Source organism: Uranotaenia lowii, chromosome 3, assembly GCF_029784155.1.
Source record: "Uranotaenia lowii strain MFRU-FL chromosome 3, ASM2978415v1, whole genome shotgun sequence".
Lineage (NCBI taxonomy): Eukaryota > Metazoa > Arthropoda > Insecta > Diptera > Culicidae > Uranotaenia > Uranotaenia lowii.
Window position 1 is genome coordinate 171,339,803 of NC_073693.1, and position 20,756 is coordinate 171,360,558.

At 36.9% G+C, this 20,756-nt stretch overlaps 1 protein-coding gene across 1 annotated transcript in view; it reads left to right on the forward strand.

Annotated features, from left to right (window-relative positions):
* Positions 1 to 20,518, forward strand: part of LOC129754244 (protein scabrous) — a 173,036-nt gene extending 152,518 nt beyond the window's left edge. The window contains exon 4 of the mRNA XM_055750192.1: positions 16,098 to 20,518. Within this exon, the coding sequence (XP_055606167.1) occupies positions 16,098 to 17,054 (957 nt within the window). The 3' untranslated portion in view covers positions 17,055 to 20,518. The remainder of the gene's footprint in view (positions 1 to 16,097) is intronic.
* Positions 20,519 to 20,756: the final 238 nt, after the last annotated feature.

The window sequence follows — 20,756 nt, forward strand, 5'->3', positions numbered from 1 at the left end:
TTTGAAAGGAGGAAAAAGAATGTTTAATTTTATTTGAATTTTTATCCTAATAGACATATCTGTCAATATAAACCGTTGTTTTTTTAAGATTCTAACTGAAACTTTGAGGTTTTTGAAAATTAAATAGATCGAAAAGAGCTAATCTGTTAATGCTACAACGATTCCATGAGTTCGTTCGTTTTTTTTTTTAAGTTTTCATGTACATATACCTCGAAACCTTTAAAAACATATAAGTGTCTTTTGGCTATCATCACAGTTCAACTTTCATATTCTTTCAAAAAGAAATATCTAAGTAAAGGTACATTTGCCCCATTTACTGATGCAAGTGAAAACACATTGCTCTTTTTCAGATGCGTCAGTGTAAAGACTTTAAAATAAGGTTGCCAGATTTTTTTTCACTACCATCCGGGCCTAGCAATTCCGGGCATTTTTTCAAAAAAACCTGACAAAATCCGGGCATGGATTTCAATTTTTCAAATCCAAAAACCGGGCAAAAACCGGGCAAAATTTAGGTGTTATTATATATAAAAGCAAAGAAAAAATGCAAAAAAAATCGAAATTAATATTTTATTAATGTAATTGCAGACTTCCAACAACTTTTTGGAACACTTAAATATTTAAAGGTTTATAAAAGTAAATCAGCGAAATTATTTGAAACAATCGTTGAAAATTTTCATACAAATAATCGATTTTGCTGAAACGTACCCAAAAACTTTGATTTTTTTGGTTTCTTTGTGAAAATTGTTAAAAAATCCGGGCAATATCCGGACTTTTTTCACGATATCCGGGCAACCGGGCCGGACCGGACTTTCTCGAAATTTTGCATCAAATATCCGGGCAAACCCGGATAAAACCGGGCAATCTGGCAAGCTTACTTTAAAATAAATTGAATACTTTTTCCTGTTTGTCTTTTTTATCAACTTTCATTGATATATCTGCAGTTTTTCCCCAGAATACAATAATGCTTGGTACTTCAATTTCACTGCACACTGTTTAACCATAAGACCTTCATTTACAAAGACATTTAATAATTTTGAATATCCGCTTCAGATTTAACATTCGGTATACCCTTTCTGATCATTTTGGAGAAATAATTCTTAAAGGGTATATGTTTCATGACTAAAAAACGCGTTGCCACTTGTTTCACCGTGTGAAATGACAGGAGTTAATATCATTTTCGACATTTCCAGGTCATAATAAAAACTTATTTTTTTTTTTTGTTTTCCTTTTTCGGCTCGGACCAGTATGGCCCACCTCGCCATAATAAAAACTTATCAAAAAAAATTCTGCTTCTGCTATCAAAAGATAATGCTTCTAGAATATCAATCACAGAAAAACTTTTCAACAAAAAAGCGAATCTAAAGTCTCTTCTATGTAGCCAAAATATGTTAAACATAAACACACTTTCATGTTAAGTACGTACTTGAATTCTGTGTGAACAAACAGTGAACCTGTAAACAGTTTTTCTGTGAATGAATTTAAAAAAAAGTTGAGTTTATTTAGTCAGATTGTTTAATTGGGCTCAAAGATTTAAAGATGAAGAAATAATGTGAACATGTATGTGTACATGAGCAATTTATAATTTTTTTGTAAATGTTGAACGTTTCCACTTGCTCTAGTGTATCTTTTAACTGAAATTTTTTTCATTTTTATTGATAACTTTCACTTATGCTTCCAGAAAATCAAAAAGTTCTTTGCATTAGGCCTTAAATAAACATCAATCCTATATAATCTTTTTTAAAGGACAGGCTCTTGTGTCTGTTCATCCTCAATGGATTTTGTTGTTGCTCTGTAAATTTAAAGGCACCCGAAACATTTTCAGTTAAGCACATTTGTACATGTTCGAAAAATGTTTCTAGGGGTATTGAATTATAAAATTGTATGTAAATCTTCCCACTTTCTTTTTGCAAATGTCCGCAAAGAGTCATACCATAATTTTATATGCATCAGTACTAAATTCATATTTTCAGACAACAATTTCTGCTTTTTTTTTAATTGTTTAAATGGTATTGATTTGATCGGCAAAATATCAATCTGGGTGTCATTCATTACTATGTGCTGTACAAATGATCTAGGAATCAAGAAGAAAAAAAACACATCTAGGCTTCATATCGCTACCACATGCATTGAAATTATGCTTGGTTTAGAAATGCGCGCCCAAATATTTCAACTAATCAGTATGCTATGCCATCGTTACCATCCTCTCTTGGTGTTTGCTTGCGACGCCTTGGACGACCATGGAGACAAATAACAAATCGCCCGGCGCCCGAAGTAAAGAAAATCTCCGAAAATGGATGTCATGACTTTAATTTGATTCAAAAAACTACAAATTTAATTATAACGGACAATTGATGCCACTTTTTGTTATTTTTATTCAATATAAACCGATTCGCATGCCCACAAAATATTCTAAAAATAATTTCACTTGTATCTTTTGGGTAATTTTGGAGGAGTAGTACTACAAACACCGTTACAAGAGAATTTTATATAATAGATTTTAAAAAAATTGGTGATTTTCCGAAGAATATTTCACACAAACAATGCCAGTAAAGGATAAAAAAGCAATACAAACTTTATAGGTGATATCATTTAGCCAAACCGTCATACTGGGTAAAGTTTTTTACGGCATCAAAAAATGTAAAATTTGTACATCTGTTAGTCGATTTTTAAAATTTTGAGTAATTTTTCCACCCAAACATGGTCAGTCCCCAAATACGGATTTTTCTTAAATTCTGTGTCACGGCCGTAGGAAGAACCGCCTCATGGGAGGGAGGGTGGTGGCTTTGGTGATCAATTTTTTTCTATGATATTTTTGATCAAACAATGCATGAACAATACAAATTATACAGTTTTTTTCTTTACATATTTCATTATTAATTTTTGAATTCTTTTACATTCCTACCTAACAGTGGTTGTGATTCGAATACAAGCAATCTACACGTTTCTTGATTTTTTGCGTTAAAACAAATAAACACCAAGGTTTTTTTTACACTGATATACGACCATTCAAATTCTGCAGCTCTGAAACTTGAAACAATAAGACATGTTACTTGACACTTAAGACCTGAGACCTGAGACCTAAGACTTGAGACTTGAGACATGAGACTTGAGACTGTAGACTAGAGACATGAGACCTGAGATCTGAGACCTGCGAACTGGTACCAGAGACTTGAGACCTGACAATTGAGACAACTGATACCAAGACCTGAGACGTGGGACTTGAGATCTGAAAATTTCGACATGACACCTGAGACCTACGGCCTGAGACCTGAGGCTTGAGACATAAGACATGAGACCTAAGGCATGAGACAAGATCCATGAAACATTAGACCTGAGACATGAGACTTTAGACGTGAGACAAGCTACTAGTGGTAGTACCGCGAGAAATTAGTTTATCTCCGATTTCAACTTGCGACCCCTCTAGTGGAAGGGTTTGACTTGTAGATGACGAAAAATTTCAGGTCTGAGGTCTCAGGTCTCATGTATCATGTACTTAGTCTCAGTGCTAAGATTTTCCCAATTTCAAAAAGATTCTAAGTGTTTTCCGTTGAAAAGGGCTTAGAATATTTTCTCTCAAAAACTGTGTTAATTCGCGAAAACCGTGTAAAAAAATCCATTTTTGTTCCCAAAAACCGTGTAAAAAAAGCCGTGTAAAAAAGGCCTTGGTGTAAAATAAATTTATTTCATGTTGCTTGAAAATAATTTTTTGAAGCATTTTCATATATGACAAGTACTGTTTGACATCACTTCAAATAGTAATGTGACATTTCTACAAGTTTGGTATATAGTGAAGAATTCCTTCAACATGATTTCGGCGACAAAACGAAGAAAATTAATTTCAACTGCTTCGGACGATGACACATTTAGACAAAACATTCTTTGGCCCACTAATCGTGGGGTTAATCGTCCATAAAAGTGTTTAAAATCCTCCAATATGGTAGGAAAAATGTAGAATTGAACAAAATTTACTTCTAAGGTGATCCTAGACGAAAAGGGGGTTCCAGCTTTCTCAGGAAGTCTAGGAATAAAAATCTCAATTTTATTTGATTTTTTGCCCCTGGAGTTAGATACCTTCATCAATTTGAATAAAACTCTGCGTTAAAAAAGGTTATTACTGGGGCTTGCAAAAATAAAACAAAATATCTGCAGAGCAAAAAACTATGCACTCATTTGATTTCTAAATGGTGGAAGCTAAAATGAACGAATTTTTAATGTTGAGCAGTTTCGAAGTACATGAGTTTCTCAGTAATCAAGCAGGGCTTGTGATATAGCTCAGTTGGCAAGTCTGTTGTCTCCTGAGCCGATGTTCGAGAATTCGAGCCCAAGAGTGAACATCGAACACAGTTGTACCGGATAAGTTTTTCAATAACAATCCGCCAACTGCAACGTTGATGAAGTCGCGAATGCCTTAAAAATGGTAAAACGAATATAATCGAAACAAAAAAAAGTAATCAAGCAACTGTCATAACACTTGGAAAAGAACAAAGTCAATATTTAAAAGTTGATAGTAAAAATCGCTTTCAATTTTTTCTTAATTAAGTTAGGTTCAAGCCAACAAAAAACACAATCTAGAACGAATCAGGTGCTAAATGACCATCATAGAAATATTACGGAAATAGTCTCAACATTATTGTCCCGATTCACCTCCGAAATTTATAGAACAGAAACAGAAATACAACAAAGATTTTGATAATATGGAACCGCAACCTCTGGAATAAGTTTAATCTCCTCTAAAATTTAATATTCAGAAACGTGTTTCCATAAACAAGCAAGAAAATTTAAAAAAAAAAACTGAAACAGAATTCTGAACCTGGGATTGGTTTTCGAGGTATTGGCATTATCTCTGAGTTAAGATGGTTACTCTTGAATTACCTTATTCAATGACCGACATTTGATTCCGAATTTCCAATTTTGAGTGTAGAGTAAAATACATCACTTGCATTTTTGGACCCTCAAGGGGGAGGGGATTTATCCCCTTCTTACGGCCATGGTATGTGTTTATTTGTATTTGTCGACAGGAATGCCAGGTGGTTTTGTCAAAAATCAGGACACCACGAAGAATAAAATCAGGATTTTTCAGGACACCACTAATTTAGCTAAGATTGCATATACTGAGGCGAAATACAGGTGCTGTAGGTAGAAGCCTTGTTATTTATGGAACTGAGGCGAGCATAATTTAATTTTCTATGAAGAAACACCATTTAAATATCGTCTGATAATCTTCGGATCATCGGTCAAACTATTTTATTATTGATTTGTTTGATTTACTCATAGTTTAACAATAAATTCAATAAAATATTAGATATACTAAACTGTCCTGAGTTTATGAAACTCAGGACAGTTTAGTATATTTCAAGGACAATTTTTCAAAATCGGGACAATTCAGATCAATTTGTAACAATCAGGACACCTGGCATCTCTAGTCAAAAGCTTGATAACTAAGTTTTTGTGGGCTTAACCTTTTCGATTGTCTCATTTTCGATATTCTAATTCAGTTTTCGAAACAAGTAGATCCATGGTTCGACAATTACATTTTCACTCAAATTTACGGCAATCGGAAGCTTGGACCTGTATGAACTGGAACAGTTTAACATGCTCTGTATTTGGGTTTTGAAATATACATTATGTAGATACTATAGATTTCGACAAGAGCTAGTTTTCAACATATTTTTTATAAAAGGCTTATCTTTTTATTTGGGTTCTCAAGCTATATGTGTTCATATTTTTGTATTTTTGTTTTCCCAATTTAGCATAGTTGAATACAAAAACTTTTCCAAATAAGTTGTTTTATGTTTAGTGGTTAATATCATTAATTTGAAAGTAACATCCTGAATCACCTGGTAAATTCAATGCCAGAATGATTTTGAATCATAAAAATGTTACCTTTTATTCAAATAAAAACAACATAAAAGGAATCAATAGGTGGATAAAGTTCTGAAATAAGTGTTTTTGGTTATTTATATCATATTTTTGCTAACATTTTATGGAATTTCCACTGTTTTTAAGCTGTCGAAAACTAGCGACACCCGACTTCCTGTGTATTTTTTTTTAAATATATCTTTATTAGTACCAATTCATCATTACATTTATATTACATTAATATGGGAGAGTGGGGAATCATGGGCCACTTTTTTTCGTTATTCCATAACTTCTTTATTATAAAAGATAAAATTAAAATAAAAAATGGTATGGTTTTCTACATTTTCAAGGTATCATAAGGTATTTTTAAAATTTGTTGATAAGTTATTTTCCCCAAATTCTGAGTGTTTGAAAAAAAGCTATATTTTTTAGATTTTGAAAAATGGTGGGGAATCGTGGGCCACCAAATTCAAACTGACCAAATAACATGCAAAGTTTATGAGTTGACCCAAAACTGTGATTTCCTAACTCATTTCGTTATTTAAAAGCAATTTCAGATGATGAAATAAAAAAGAGAGCTGTGTATGATCGCATAGATTCCAAAACCTGGCTCGCGAACGTTTTGGCAAAATTTCTTATATGGGATGGACAAAATATTTTTCATAACTCTTCATTCGGCATAAGAAAACTTATCAGATAGGTTAAACGTATTTTAAGTTCTGAATGTGTATAAAAACATAAAAATATAGGTGGTTCAAGATGTGTGGCCCACGATTCCCCACAAGCTATGATTTGCAAATTGATTGCGTTTGTGTAACTTACTGATATTTCATCAAAAATTCCTTTTCCACGTGAAAGATCATGACAAAACTAAGATCATAACCATATGAGCATATTTTTGTTATGCACTTTAGGTTCACCATCGATTAAATTAGCGGGTGTTTTTTTAATTATGTAAGTAAATTTTTCTAACTTTTTTTAGTTTGATAAATATATGAAGCATATGATGCGTATTTCAGTCAACAACATATAGGAATATATACTCACGCAAAGCGTCGACGATGACAGTTGGTTTGAGATTTTTATCTCAACACACATCTGAGATATTAAATGTGGCCCACGTTTCCCCATGGCCCACGATACCCCACTCTCCCCTACATTAAATTAGGTGTTCAGTTCAATAATGAACTTTCAGAGCCCTATAGTTTAATAATCACTAAAATTTATTTATTCGACTTAAATTTGCTGAGCACAATCAAGCATTTTTATAAAGGAGAACATCCTGTAGTGAAAAAAAAAATATTTTAAACTAAAAACTAAAGCTATCCTAAAATTAAACTTATTAACTTCCTGTGTATGTTTATACTGTTTCCATGGTGTAAAAAACGCCGTGAAGTAGACAAGCAATTCTAATATCCAAATGTTCGATTTTTTTTGCAAACAAAGGAGGTGGAAACGTTCTTCTCGAAAACTAAAACTTTTAATGTCGAAAACTAAAATTGAATGTCGAATACAAGATCGCCGAGAGGTTTTAGTATAAAGATTATAAAAACTTTGTTCTGGGACTTTTGATGAATAAAAAAACTATTTGACATGCAAAACTTTTTAAATTCATTTATATGGTTTCTCTGACAAAACAAGCAAAAACTGCCGAATTCTGGAATTTACCCTATTATTTTTGGGCTATCTTTCGAAAAACAGTTCATTAATTTCATTTTAAACTGAAAAATATGTATGTTCTAGAAAACCATTAAATTCCAGTGCTAAAATCTGATGAGAACAATTCAAAGTTCGACATTCTCGATGGGTGACGCACTGTTAAAGCTCACAAGGACTATTATAATCAAAACTAATCCTTTTAAGAAGCCCTGGGCAAAATGGAAGCATTGTTGTGGTCAACGCTGTTGATAAAAAGTTTTTTTTTTTCTTCTTCTGATAATCTACAATGAAAGTTTTATTTTCCGATTTTTCCTGTTTTGCTAAGGAAGGGAAAGCACTTTTACTCTGCCATTTTCCCGATTGTGTGCTTTTAAGCCTGATATTTTTTCCGCCATAACCTTTTGTTCGAGCAAACCAAGACGGGCTTGGCCTCGGAAATTGTTGTGAATAGCACACAGCTAACAACGGATTGGATTTGTGTTCTTTTTTTTTCTAACTCTCGGTTTACCCAATTACTTTTGCAATACGTTTTACAAATTCAATGGAATGCGAGTTACAAAACCCAGAAGAGCTGGATGCCAATATTCTGAATTGAATTGTTTGAATACCTGTTAGAAAAAAGTGTTGTAAATGGCAATCCGGACTCGAAATTGAAATGTGCAACTTTGATCTAAAGTTTAATTTATCCTTTCAATGTTTTGGGAACAAAAACTTCAACACCATTACTTTGATTTATCAGCTAACATCTGTTAGCATAGATAGTGTCCCATGAGATTCGATGTAACCGGAACATAGTATTTCGCAAAAATGTGAAATATCACATCATACAGTGAAAAACACACTTCCGGTGCTAATTGAATTTCCTTGCCGGAGGAAAAACCATTGCATCCAGCATTCCGGCATCATCCTCCTGGAATTTTCCGAAAGAAAAATATCCACCCGGACATTCAACAGCAAAGTCTCTTTTCGACTTCTAGTGGATCAACTGCTTCGAAGAACACAAAACGACCAAGAATAACAACAGACTTGGCTGATAAAGCACATCCACATTCAAGTGCTCGTGCTTTCCACCCCCATCTTCTTCTGCTGCTGCTGCTGTGTGAGAGTGACTCGTACAAAAGTACCATTTTCACTCACCCGAGCTAAAAAATGGCGCCTGATGATGATTATGACTAAGAAATAAAAAAAGGGGTCGGAAACGAGAAAGCGGCGCGATTTCCATTGAAATATTATTAGATGTTCCTTTTGGAGTGTTTTTCCGCTTTCTTCCATTTCTTTTGTTGAATAATGACAGCGAAAATCAGACGACGGCACCCGTCAAAGGTGTGCTGCTCTTCAATTGTGTATATTCAGCGTTATGAATCGTGTCATCCCCCAATCGAGCATCGATGCAATGACACTCACAAATTGTACTTTAAACGTGACTTATGAGTTGAAACAGAAAGCCATGAAAACAAAAAAAAAATATCGGAGTTAAATGATTCGCTGACGCTTACCTTTAATCCTCATCCAAACCTGACTTTTTACGGGGTTTACTAGAATAGGAATAAAACATATTTTTGCACACTTTTCTTGTGGTAAATTGGGACATCTACATAACAGTGTCAAGAATCCTCTTTGAACGTAGAAAATAAAGTAATACGGAAGAAAATTCACTTTTATGTCTATTCCAGAAGATATTTATTTCCAGCTTTCGCTAGAAATCAAGAAAAAAATCATAAGTTTTCTTGATTATTTTTGTCTTTGGAGTTATGGACCACCATTACTTTTATTTCGAATACCTGAATAGATGATGAAAAAGGTGATTTAAGGGCGAAAACGAAATTATTGCGACACATTCAACAGAGCAAAACTTTTTTACCATTGGGTAAAAATCTACTAAATTTTGCACACTTTCTAATTGATGTGTAATGTTTACATGCTGTCAAACTCGAAGTCGTATTTTTTTCTTCAACGAAAATAGAGGTGAACCAACGCGAATCGAGAGAAGAAATTCTTTAAAACACTTGGAATTTCTTGATCTGTAGCACCGGCAGTTGGGAAAAATGTTGGACAATCACCATTCAACCGTCTCCAGAGTGTTGAAGCGGTTCCAGGAGCGGTTGACGCTGGACTACGGCAAAGGAGCTTTAAGAAAACCGGGACCGGAGAACAAAAAGAAAGGTGAAGCGGATGATTAAAGCAAATCCCAACGTCTCAAGCCGTGATTTGGCTAAAAAGATCAGATCAGCATGTCGCAGAGCTACGTCCAGAATGCAAAGAAGAGAGCTGGACTATATACATACAAGGTACAGAACTTCCCAAACCGCGATGAGCGGCAACAATCGACGTTGGAGTTGGAGTTTTTCACCGGCTATAGCAACTTTGATGTGGACGACAAATTTAAGAAGAAGAAAATGTCGAAGTTCGCCTCCAGATATCTCGTTTGGCAGGCTGCTGCCATCTGCTCTTGCGGACTGAGGAGTGAGCCTTTCTTGACAAAGGGCACAGCAAATGGTGAGATCTACAAATCCGAGTGCCTCGAGAAGAGCCTTTTGCCGTTCTTGCAGCATCACGACGAAGCTCCGCTATTTTGGCCAGATTTGGCATCATGCCACTGTTCTAAAAGTGTCCTGGAGTGGTATGAGGCCAATTCGGTCCTGTCTGTTCTAAAAAACATGAACCCGCCTAACTGTTCGGAGCTGCGCCCGGTGGAGCATTACTGGGCAACAAAGAAGCGGGAACTTCGGAAGAGCAAGAAGACAGTCAAAGACAAGAAGGACATGCTAAGAAAATCGGAAAAACTGAGAAACTGGTACCGGATGACACTGTTAAGGCTTTTGTTGAAACTTACGTTTTTCTGTCCGGCATCCTTTAACAGCAGCAACCGATTTCTGCTGCCACGAGCAGAACCAAAACATTGTTTGTTTTGGTTCCTCTTGCTATATCCAATTCGCAATCGAGAATTCATTTCCGACGGCCGAGAGGAGGACTCTCGGGATCTGTAACCAGGATTGGTCAGGTCCGAATGATCCAGATAGAGGATTACCTCAGAAGAAGCTGTTCGAGAGGGTTACTCTCGAGATGTTAAGCTATGCTGCAGTTAGCAAGCACGAGCTGATCAAAGCCAGCAGTTTATTATTCCTGTGGATTTGGAGATATTTTGGACGACACGGTTAGTTGCCAGAAACTTCAGCACTGCATCGAAGCCAGATTGGGCGCATGCTGTTGAAGGTTTCCTTCCGGCTCTTCCGAGCAATAAATTCGTTGGAGAAACTGGTCAGTCTATAAAGCTTCAAACCGAGAGGATTGTTCTCGTGCTTTCGAGTTGCGTTGCGCATGTGATTAACATGCGTGAGCTCGTCTTCAACGGTTGGACACTGTTGTGGATGCTTTGGATGAAGTGGTTTGGGCGACACGGTTAGTCGCTAGCGCAGTGAACCAGTTCTTGCTGCGGATTCCTGCCGAGAGTCATCGCGAAATTAAGGCTTTGAGAGGGAACGCAAAGAAAGAAATATTTAAAGCTTACAAAACAGGAACAATGCATTTGAGCAGTATAATTGGGAAGTCAATTGTTCCAATTATACTGTCGGATTTACTTGTGATCCCAGGTTTGGAGGACAACTTACTTTCGTTCGGAAAGTGCACCGAGAACGGGAAAAGAGTTACTTTTCTCGAAAAGCAAGTACAGTTTGCGTTTTCAGGGAAAGTTTTCGCCCGAGGAAAACTCCTGAACAACGAGTACTGCCTTGATTTGTTGTTGGAGCATAATCGAGACTATGTTGTTCATGAACAGCAGATCATCGATAAAAATGTTAAGATCCCGCCCTCGGCCTTCATATCTGAGCGGTTAGCCGATGTGTACGAGCCAGAACAACATCCTACACTCGAGAAGTTAGCCGACGTACACGAAATCGAAAACACATCCGAGCGGTCAGCCGATGTGCCAACAACAAAAAACACATCATCAGCGAGCTCCAGCGTCGAACAACAGGGTCTTCTGGAAGGCAGCTATTGAAAAATGGATGGCAGCCCTGGAGAAGTACGCGGCATGAGAGGCGGTTGGCTTAGCCTATGCCACAGGTTTCGTGATATGAACGTTCACTGGACGAAGATGAACGATGGTGAGGTTATCACCGAACAGCCGTTTAAAGAGTTGATCGGTTGTTCGCAGTATCTGGCGATATCATCGAGACCAGATATTTGTGCAGCGGTTAGCGCACTATGCCAATACCGGGTCAGTCTGGCTGATAGCCACTGACAAAGCCTAGAGCGTTTTCTGCGATACCTTCGAAGTATGACCGATATGGCGTTGGTTTACCACAGAAACGCGAACACTGATCCTCTTACGGGAAATCTGATTTCGTTGTCAACGAAACGTCAGCAGAACAGTCAGTCCGTCGTCGACCGAAACAGAGATAGGAGCCCTTTGTCATGCAGTCCGATAGGTTTGCGGTTAACAAACTTCCTTGGTGAATTGGGTGTGATTAGTACTCCTGTCATGTTAATGGAGGACAACATCCCTTGCATCCAGTATCTGGAAGAGGCGCGAACCCATCAGCGGATGAAGCATCTAGACGTTGAGTATGCTTTCAACAGAGACGTCATAAGAAGCGCTCAGCTATCTTTGCGACACATCTCTACTGAGAATCAGCTAGCTGATGCGTTTAGGAAGGCGGTACCAGCCCAATAAACATTTTGGCTGCTTAAGAACGGCAATTCGCTGAACAAAAGCTGAGCTAAAGCGTAATTGCTGCTTCAGCTTAATGGTTGAATAAAGACAAACTATAACCTTGTTTCAGCGTTTAAAGAAGTCTCAGTGCAGCCAACGGGAGGAGTTGAAGAGTTGCTTCCATGACACTTTTTCAGCCTTTGTTCAACCTTTCGCTACCATTGGAATTTGACAGACTGTGAACTGTGGTAAAATTGCCCTGCATGATGGCAGTTTGATTGGAATGAGAGGGGAATTTTTGTTTTCCTTATGCAATGAATTTTTTTTTATGATTTCTCATTAAGCAATGTTTAAATAAAGAGTAAATTTTCTCACAATTTTACTTTTGGTGCCCAAAACTGAAAAAAAAGATCACACTTATTTGAAAAAATATCTTCGGTTGAGAGGCATGTTGGTCGCTTAAGATCGACAAATTTCCATCGCGCCGCAGACTGCATGATTGGTTCTGCGTACTGCGGCATGCGACCAACAAGCCGGAGGTTTGAAAGTCGGGGCAGTAGAAACGAAAAAAAAAACAACTCAGAGGGGAAAAAGTGGGTGCCAAATATCGGATAGACACTGGTTTTTTTTCTTTTTTTTTTGGTTGATCCGTCAATTGACGTTTGATGACGATTGCTGAATAACTTCTCCAGATCAAGATGATTAAAGGCTGAAGACACGTGAATTAGTGAATTTTTGAGGCCTTCTTTCAGCCAGATTGCTGATTAAAAATTGAACCACGATATTTTTCCAGCGTTTATTCAGCAAAAAGTGTTTGTTGGGAGGAGCGAGGCACGCGAAGCTGTTCAGCATTCTCAGTTTACGAATTGAGGGGAGGTGTTGAAACTTACGTTTTTCTATCCGGCATCCTTTCAAGCAACCGATTTCTGCTGCCACGAGCAGAACCAAAATATTGTTTGTTTTGGTTCCTCTTGCTATGTCCAATTCGCAATCGAAAACTATAGATCAATGATTGCTGATGACAAGTGATGATGACAAACGCGGTACAAATGTTTACATCATCTTACGTTTAAGCGAGACTACTCAAATTGAGTTCATGGTAACACAACAGTGTTGCCAGATATTCTGGGTAAGAATGAGAAATGAGTACTTTCCAAGTTAGGGAATATAGGAAGTGGAAAGTTACAATTAGCTATCGCTAATTAATATAGTTGTATTCTAGAGACCTTACAGACGAAACTGAATAAAGATAACTCTATTCCACCACTGAAACCTGCGATTTTCAATAACTTTGATGTAGGGCATCAAGCGAAAGTGTGTTCAGTTTTACTCTCAAGGCTCCATCGATTAACACTTCTTTTGATTTTTTAAGTAAATATATGTATTAAACTACCCTTAAACTTTGGTTTGATTCCAAATACTATAGAAAATGCCATGACAAAAAAAAAGAAAGAAAAAAAATGCCATGACATTTTTGGTGTCGCAATCATTTCGTGTTCGCCCTTTACTGAATCTGTTAAGCAAAAAAAAACTCACTGATGTAGGGGAAAGGTTTCCTAAATGGGCCTATCGGGTTAAATGCGCTTACGGCCGTTTGACGAAATGGCTGACAAGACAACATATCTAATCAATGAATTTTGAGGGTGATACGCTTTGAACATAATGCAAAAAAGAATTTCATGAATAAACAAACTCAAAAAAAAAATATAAATTCATACAAGATTTTGATATATTTTGATGTAATGTTTTGACTTTTACGGAAAGAAGGTCAAAACAAAAACTTGGGTGGTTTTTGTTTCTTATTCAAATGAACCTTGGAAGTAAAACAAATTTAAGCTTTTATGATGGTTTCATAATGATGGGAAAGTGGAAGAAGAGAGTGTTTTTGTTCGCCCCCATCATGTTTGTAAAATGCCACTGCCCCATAATAACAAGTAAAATAGAATAAAAAAATATATGATTTTTATTATTAAAACTTCAAATCTAAGCTCTAGTTAACATCTTAAAAGCAAATCGAAGATCTCAAAACAGATTTGATAAAATTTATCTTAGGAATGAAATTCCTCCATATTATGGCAACCCTAAAGACCCCCAAGACATAGATTTTTATAAAACTTCAGCTTTGTAGTATGAAAGTTATCAGTTTCTAGCATTTTCAATGAAAGCATACGGAAATATTGCCAAAAAACAGAAAGTTTACCTAAAACATGAATAGGCGCGTTTAGCCCGCACGTTTTGAGGTTCGGCAATTTTGACAACAGTTATGATAAAATCAATTTCTCAAAAACGGAAGGAGATTTAAACAAAAAAAAAATACTCCGATGCATAGAAAACAGACGTCTGCTCCTGTGTATATAGTTTTTGTACACATATTCAATGTAATATTTGATTGAATCAGTTTTCTGCTTAATAGGCGCATATAGCCCGCTCCTCCCCTACGTTTGCTACGGAAGCTCAAATGAACGCATTTTTGTTGTTTTGCGATTATCAAGCTTACGAGCTCCTCAGTTGTTAAGCCACTGTCCATTTTTACACCACTCAAAAGTGAATCTAAACCCTAAAAATGTGGCTGAAGGCTTAGAAGTAGATAAAACTTAATAATACATAATATGTATGGGAGAGTGGGGAATCATGGGCCACTTTTTTCGTTGTTCCATAACTTCTTTGTTATAAAAGATAAAATGAAAATAAAAAATGGTATGGTTTTCTACATTTTCAAGGTATCGTAAGGTATTTTTTTTATAATTTTTAATAAGTTTTTTTCCCCAAATTCTGACTGTATGAAAAAAAGCAATATTTTTTGGATTTTGAAAAATGATGTGGAATCGTGGGCCACCAAATCCAAATTGACCAAATAACATGCAAAGTTTATGAGTTGACCCAAAACTGTGATTTCCTAATTCATTTCGTTATTTTAAAGCAATTTCAGATGATGAAATAAAAAAGAGAGCTGTGTATGATCGCATAGATTCGAATACCTGGCTCGCGAACGTTGTGGCAAAATTTCTTATATAGGATGGACAAAATATTTTTCATAACTCTTCATTTAGCATAAGAAAACTTTACAGATAGGAAAAACGTATTTTAAGTTCTGAATGTGTATAAAAACATAAAAATATAGGTGGTTCAAGATGTGTGGCCCACGATTCCCCACAAGTTATGATTTGCAAATTGGTTGCGTTTGAGTGACTTATTGATGTTTCATCAATAATTCCTTTTTCACGTGAAAGATCATGACAAAACTAAGATCATGCACTTTAGGTCCCCCATCGATGAAATTAGCGGGTGTTTTTTTAATTATGTAAGTAAATTTTTCTAACTTTTTTTAGCTTGTTAAATAAAAGAAGCATATGATGCGTATTTCAGTCAACAACATATAGAAATATATGCTCACGCAAAGCGACGGCGATGACAGTTGGTTTGAGATTTTTATCTCAACACACATCTGAGATATTAAAAGTGGCCCACGTTTCCCCATGGCCCATGATACCCCACTCTCCCCTATTATTAAGCTGTTTTGACTACCAAGGTTCATTTTGACTTCTAAGATCAGTTTATGATCGAAAAATTATTTCATTAATCCTTATAAAGTTTCTAAAAATTGTAAAAAAGTTCAAAATTTCAAGAAACGAATAATCATTAATCACGAAACAAATTTTAATGGTGCTTCGACCAACTTTAAACTGAAGAATTTTTCTAGCATCCTGTCTGTGCTACCTTATCAAGCAATGACGGTAGGAATTCATTCGCCAATTTGAGCTCGAAGCAAATTGACACCAGCTTCTATGGCAGCTGAAAAATCAACATCGCCATTGTTGGCACAGGAATGTGTCTGTCCGACTTCCACCCACTACTCTACTCTATTGCGCTAAAGTCGTCTTGGAGCAATGTTTTAATTAGTCTTCTCTGTGTTTTTTTCTCTTTCCAGCTGGAGGCAAGCTCGCGAAACTCATCGTCGTCATCGTCAGCATCGTCTGTTCCGGCGGGCAACGGAGGATTGTCCGAACTGCAGCGTACCTCGCGGCTGGTGCAACAGTTGGAAGATGTCGAGAACGAGTACGAAACCATCATCAACAAGTTGCCCCGTGATTGCACCCAGATCGAGCAGATGAAACAAACGGCCAGCGGAGAAACCGGCCAAAGTGGCGAAGGAAATCTTTATCTGATTGCCCCGGTTGGCCTGCACCACCCCCTGATGACACATTGCTCGAACGAGTGGACCACGATTCAGCGACGCCAGGACGGGACGGTGGACTTCAACCGATCCTGGGAGGATTACGCTACCGGGTTTGGGTCGCCGGCCGGGGAATTCTGGATCGGCAACCAAGCGTTGCATTACCTAACCAATGACAATTGCTCCACGTTGAGAATCGTGATGCAAGACATTTACGACAATACTTGGTTTGCGGATTACGATGCCTTCAGGATTGGATCTCGGGAGGATGGCTTCCGTCTGGAGCTGGCCGGATATCACGGAAACGCTTCGGATGCATTCGAGTATCAGAATCACATGCAATTTTCTGCCATCGACGTGGACCGGGATATATCCAATACCCATTGTGCAGGCAATTACGAGGGGGGTTGGTGGTTCTCCCACTGTCAGCATGCCAATCTGAACGGACGGTACAATCTGGGTCTGACGTGGTTCGATGCATCCCGGAACGAATGGATAGCGGTCAAATCGAGCCACATGATGATTTCCCGGCGGACGGGTTGTAGTCTGGTGGGGTCATCGGAGTCCGGGGGAGCCGCCAGCGCCGAAAGTCCGGTAATTGCGGAACCATTTTCTTCCGCACCTACGGCAACGGCGATATCCAAGTACGAGACCACATTGCTGACCACGTTGTCATCCGGGAGGGGAGAAGGGCCGCATGCCGATGTTTAGGAATGTTAGCAAAAGAAAAGTCCAAATGTAAAATAGACTTTGTGCTGCTGAGAGCGATCTGGGTGGATGTGTGAGCTTAGATTTCCATCGGTTTGTAAATTCCTTAGAAGCATCCAGCTGTATGAACGAGAAGAACACGGAAATGATGCTTTCATGTTGCATAGTTTGCGGCTGACATTAGGATTGTGTGCCTGTGTGTGGTTTTATGTAGAGTTTTATAAACGAATGTTTAGGAGATATAGGGATAACGCCATATCATCATTCGCTAAGGATTACAGTATCTTGCAGTCTCGAGTCCATCTCATCTTCCAGGGCCCATCGAAGGTCCGGAATTAGCCTAATGGGGCATACAAATTTTAAAGCTACACCTACCATTTTTAATGGAAATCTTTTCGGTAAGATGTTTTTGAAAGGCAACATATCAACTGCTGCCGTTTAATATGTTTTCCTCGAAAATTGTCTTCGTTTGTGATTTTTTTTATTCATCCAAACACAACTGTCCATCGATTGAAAATACCATAAAACAAACATTGCGGAAATTTTATACGATTAATAGTAATACAAGGAGACAAATTATTAAACGCTTTTTAACACATAGCATCAAACCGGGAAAATGACATTTTCAACCATCTACATATGTATGTATGTATGTGTTTGTGTATGTGTACATTCCGTTACATTCCTTTCTAAATTGGAAGCTAACTGCTTCGTCCGGATAAAGCGAGCGAGGAGCGAGCAAAAAAAACACCAAAATGTTGATTAGCTTTTCCCAAAAGCATAATCCTTCTCGACAAACTCCGTTCGGAGACACCGTCATATTTTTTTTCTCACCCTGCCGAAAAACATACACACACACGACGAAGAACCGTTGAGAATTTGTTTCTCCTTGATTACCTTTTTATGGCTGTTTTATCCTTGTTTTCCGAAAATTATGTGTGACGCCAGCCAAGTCAGTGTGGTGACGGAAAGTGGGCCCTGATGGGAAAATTCTTCTCTCCCAACCCGCCCTGTTGTCCGCCTTTTTATAACCGAAAATGGCTGTTGGGTTGGGCTAGATTGAAATGAGGCAGGGGGGCGCTAAAAGAGCTCACCCAAAAAATCGCACATCTCATTTTCCACGTGTGTGTGCTGTGTGTTGCGTTCGTTGGCTCGAAAGCTTAGTTCCGTCAGTAGAAACGCGTTCGTTGATGAAGTTGTTATGACGCTCTGGGGACCACCCGAGCCTTCCCAATGTGCTTCGTTTTTCCTCTTTATTGATTAACATATTTGCGTAAGCGTCGAGCTGGATTAGTCGCAGCTTTTTACGACTTTGCTGAGTACTAAATTCTAATTAAATCGTTCATACTCAATATGGGATTTTCAACCCAATTAGTTCGAAGTTTTTATTAAAGCTGTTTTCATATTTCAAAAAGCATCCCATATTATTTTCAGATTCAGTAGACAATCTCGAGTCAGCTTGTATGTTACGAATAACATATCCATCCTTTCTCTCGTTTTTTTTTGGTGCAAGATAAAAAAAACGAAACAACAATTGGGTCTCATATCGTGAGCTTTCAGCTTCAGTGTCATCGCATCCGTTAGCAGAATTCATGAATGCAAAGCTTCTTAATATTTCAACAACATCGAAAAGAATTTCAAGTACATATCAGTGAAGCTGGAGTTACAGTGAATGTTGATATATGATCGTGACGACTCTTCGTTTTAAGCATCATACGGAGAAAAATAACGCCTTCAGAAAAAAAATGACAACAGGTCACAAACACTTTTTTTATCTTAAAGAGAAAACAAAATTGCGATAAATATTTTGTCAACAACGAGAACCTTAGAATGCCTTTTTTCAATATTTTCAATGAGAACCTTAAATTCGATACCTCATGTTGTTTCTTAGGAATTCACACTGGCTCAGTTCTGTAATCAACCTTTTCAATTATTTGGTCTGATCATTATTTGATAATCTCTTAGGGCTCTTCTTCTGATGTCTTCCGGGGGAAAAGTAAGCAAAACATCACGTACACTCACCCAAATACCAAAGAATTTTCGAGCATTAAAAATAAACAATCCAGGAAGGAAAAGTTCCAGGCATCCATTTCGCAATCTTCGGAATCAAAGTGAAAACGAACAAAAAAAAACAGCCGGGGATGGAAACTTTTATTTCAATTCCTACTGACCGAAACAAAGCGAACAAAATGGGAAAAACAAATGCTTCTGCCGTTTTCGTTTCATTTGTCAGGATTTCTAGAGCACAAAACATTTCATGAAACAAAAAAAAAACGGCAGAGTCTATTGTTTACCTTTCTTGAGGTAGGGCATTCGGTGTAAGATGAAATCATAAATACAAACACAAGTTTATACGCGCGCTCACGTGTGCCGCATAAATCTCGAACTGATGGACTGAATAATACTAAAAACATGTAAAATCCGGATGATCTCTGTCACGAAACAAAAGTAATTTCGAAAAGTATCTCAAAATAAGTTGATCACATATCAAGCTTTGAAGTAGCTTAACAGCTACTTTGTAAATAGAAGGTTTAAAAATTTCATTTCAAACTAAAATTTAAACTATATTTATGAACATCTTATAATTTGTTAAGCTAGTCTTACACCTCCAGTGAACCTTCCACGTTTGGCTACTTCAAAATCTCAACACATTTAGTTCGATTTTTCCATTAATAAGATTTCACTCTGGAAGGGTCAAACTAATTTTTAGGTAGAAACACATTTCTTTTCCCATTATAATTTCATATTTTTAAAATATTTACCCTTCCTATTTAAAAAAAATAAGTCCCCTTGAATCATTGTTAGACCCACAAGCCTTAAACTTTCATATGTAACATTTTATTAATTTAGAGTTTCTATTTAAAAACAAAATTCAAACTCTTATGAAAATTTCATTTATTTAATTTTATTCTTTTGATCCTCTTGCTGATCCCTTAAAATTAGCCCTGGGTACCTTGGCTTTCAAATCAACATTGAGTCTAGTACACGAAAGTATGAATTATTTCTTCTTCAAAAATCACGATTTGCTGATGATTATATACGCACGAAAACAAATAATCAACAATAAAAGTTAGTTAGTCAGAGTCCAGTGAAAATGAAGAAAAATAAAACAAATAAACACAAGTTTAAACTAAGCTAGGTAAAGAAAAACAAATCGAGTCATGAGTTTGTAAATAGGCAACATAATCGTCAAATATTTTAAACAAGTTAATTATAGTCTCCAGAACAAGATGGTATAATATAAAACAAAATCGAATAAGGCATAGAAGAATCGATCTGGACCGAAGGCAACAATTTGCCATCGTAGGATTGATGATTTTAGCGCGTATTGAGTAAGATTTTAATCTGCTGAATTAATATAAAATGAACAGAGCTATAGATTCCAAATCGTTGATGGCCCCTAGAGGTCATCTGTGTGAACATTTCACTAGTTTGTAAGCTGATGAAAGTGTAACAATAAATTATATTTAAATTTTTATACAACAACGTGCGTTTAACTTGTAGAAAGGAAAGAAAATTCAAACCCCCGTCCACCATTTGTTAGCTTAGATAAGCTTGTTTGACTACTCATATCTACCTTCGCTCATTAGACCCAAAATGCTACAAAACTATACTATTTCACTATCATTTTAATGAAAATAGTCAATGATTTCTTATTTTTTAGATATTTTTCAGTAATTCGAAAAACGCCCGAATAGTGCATTA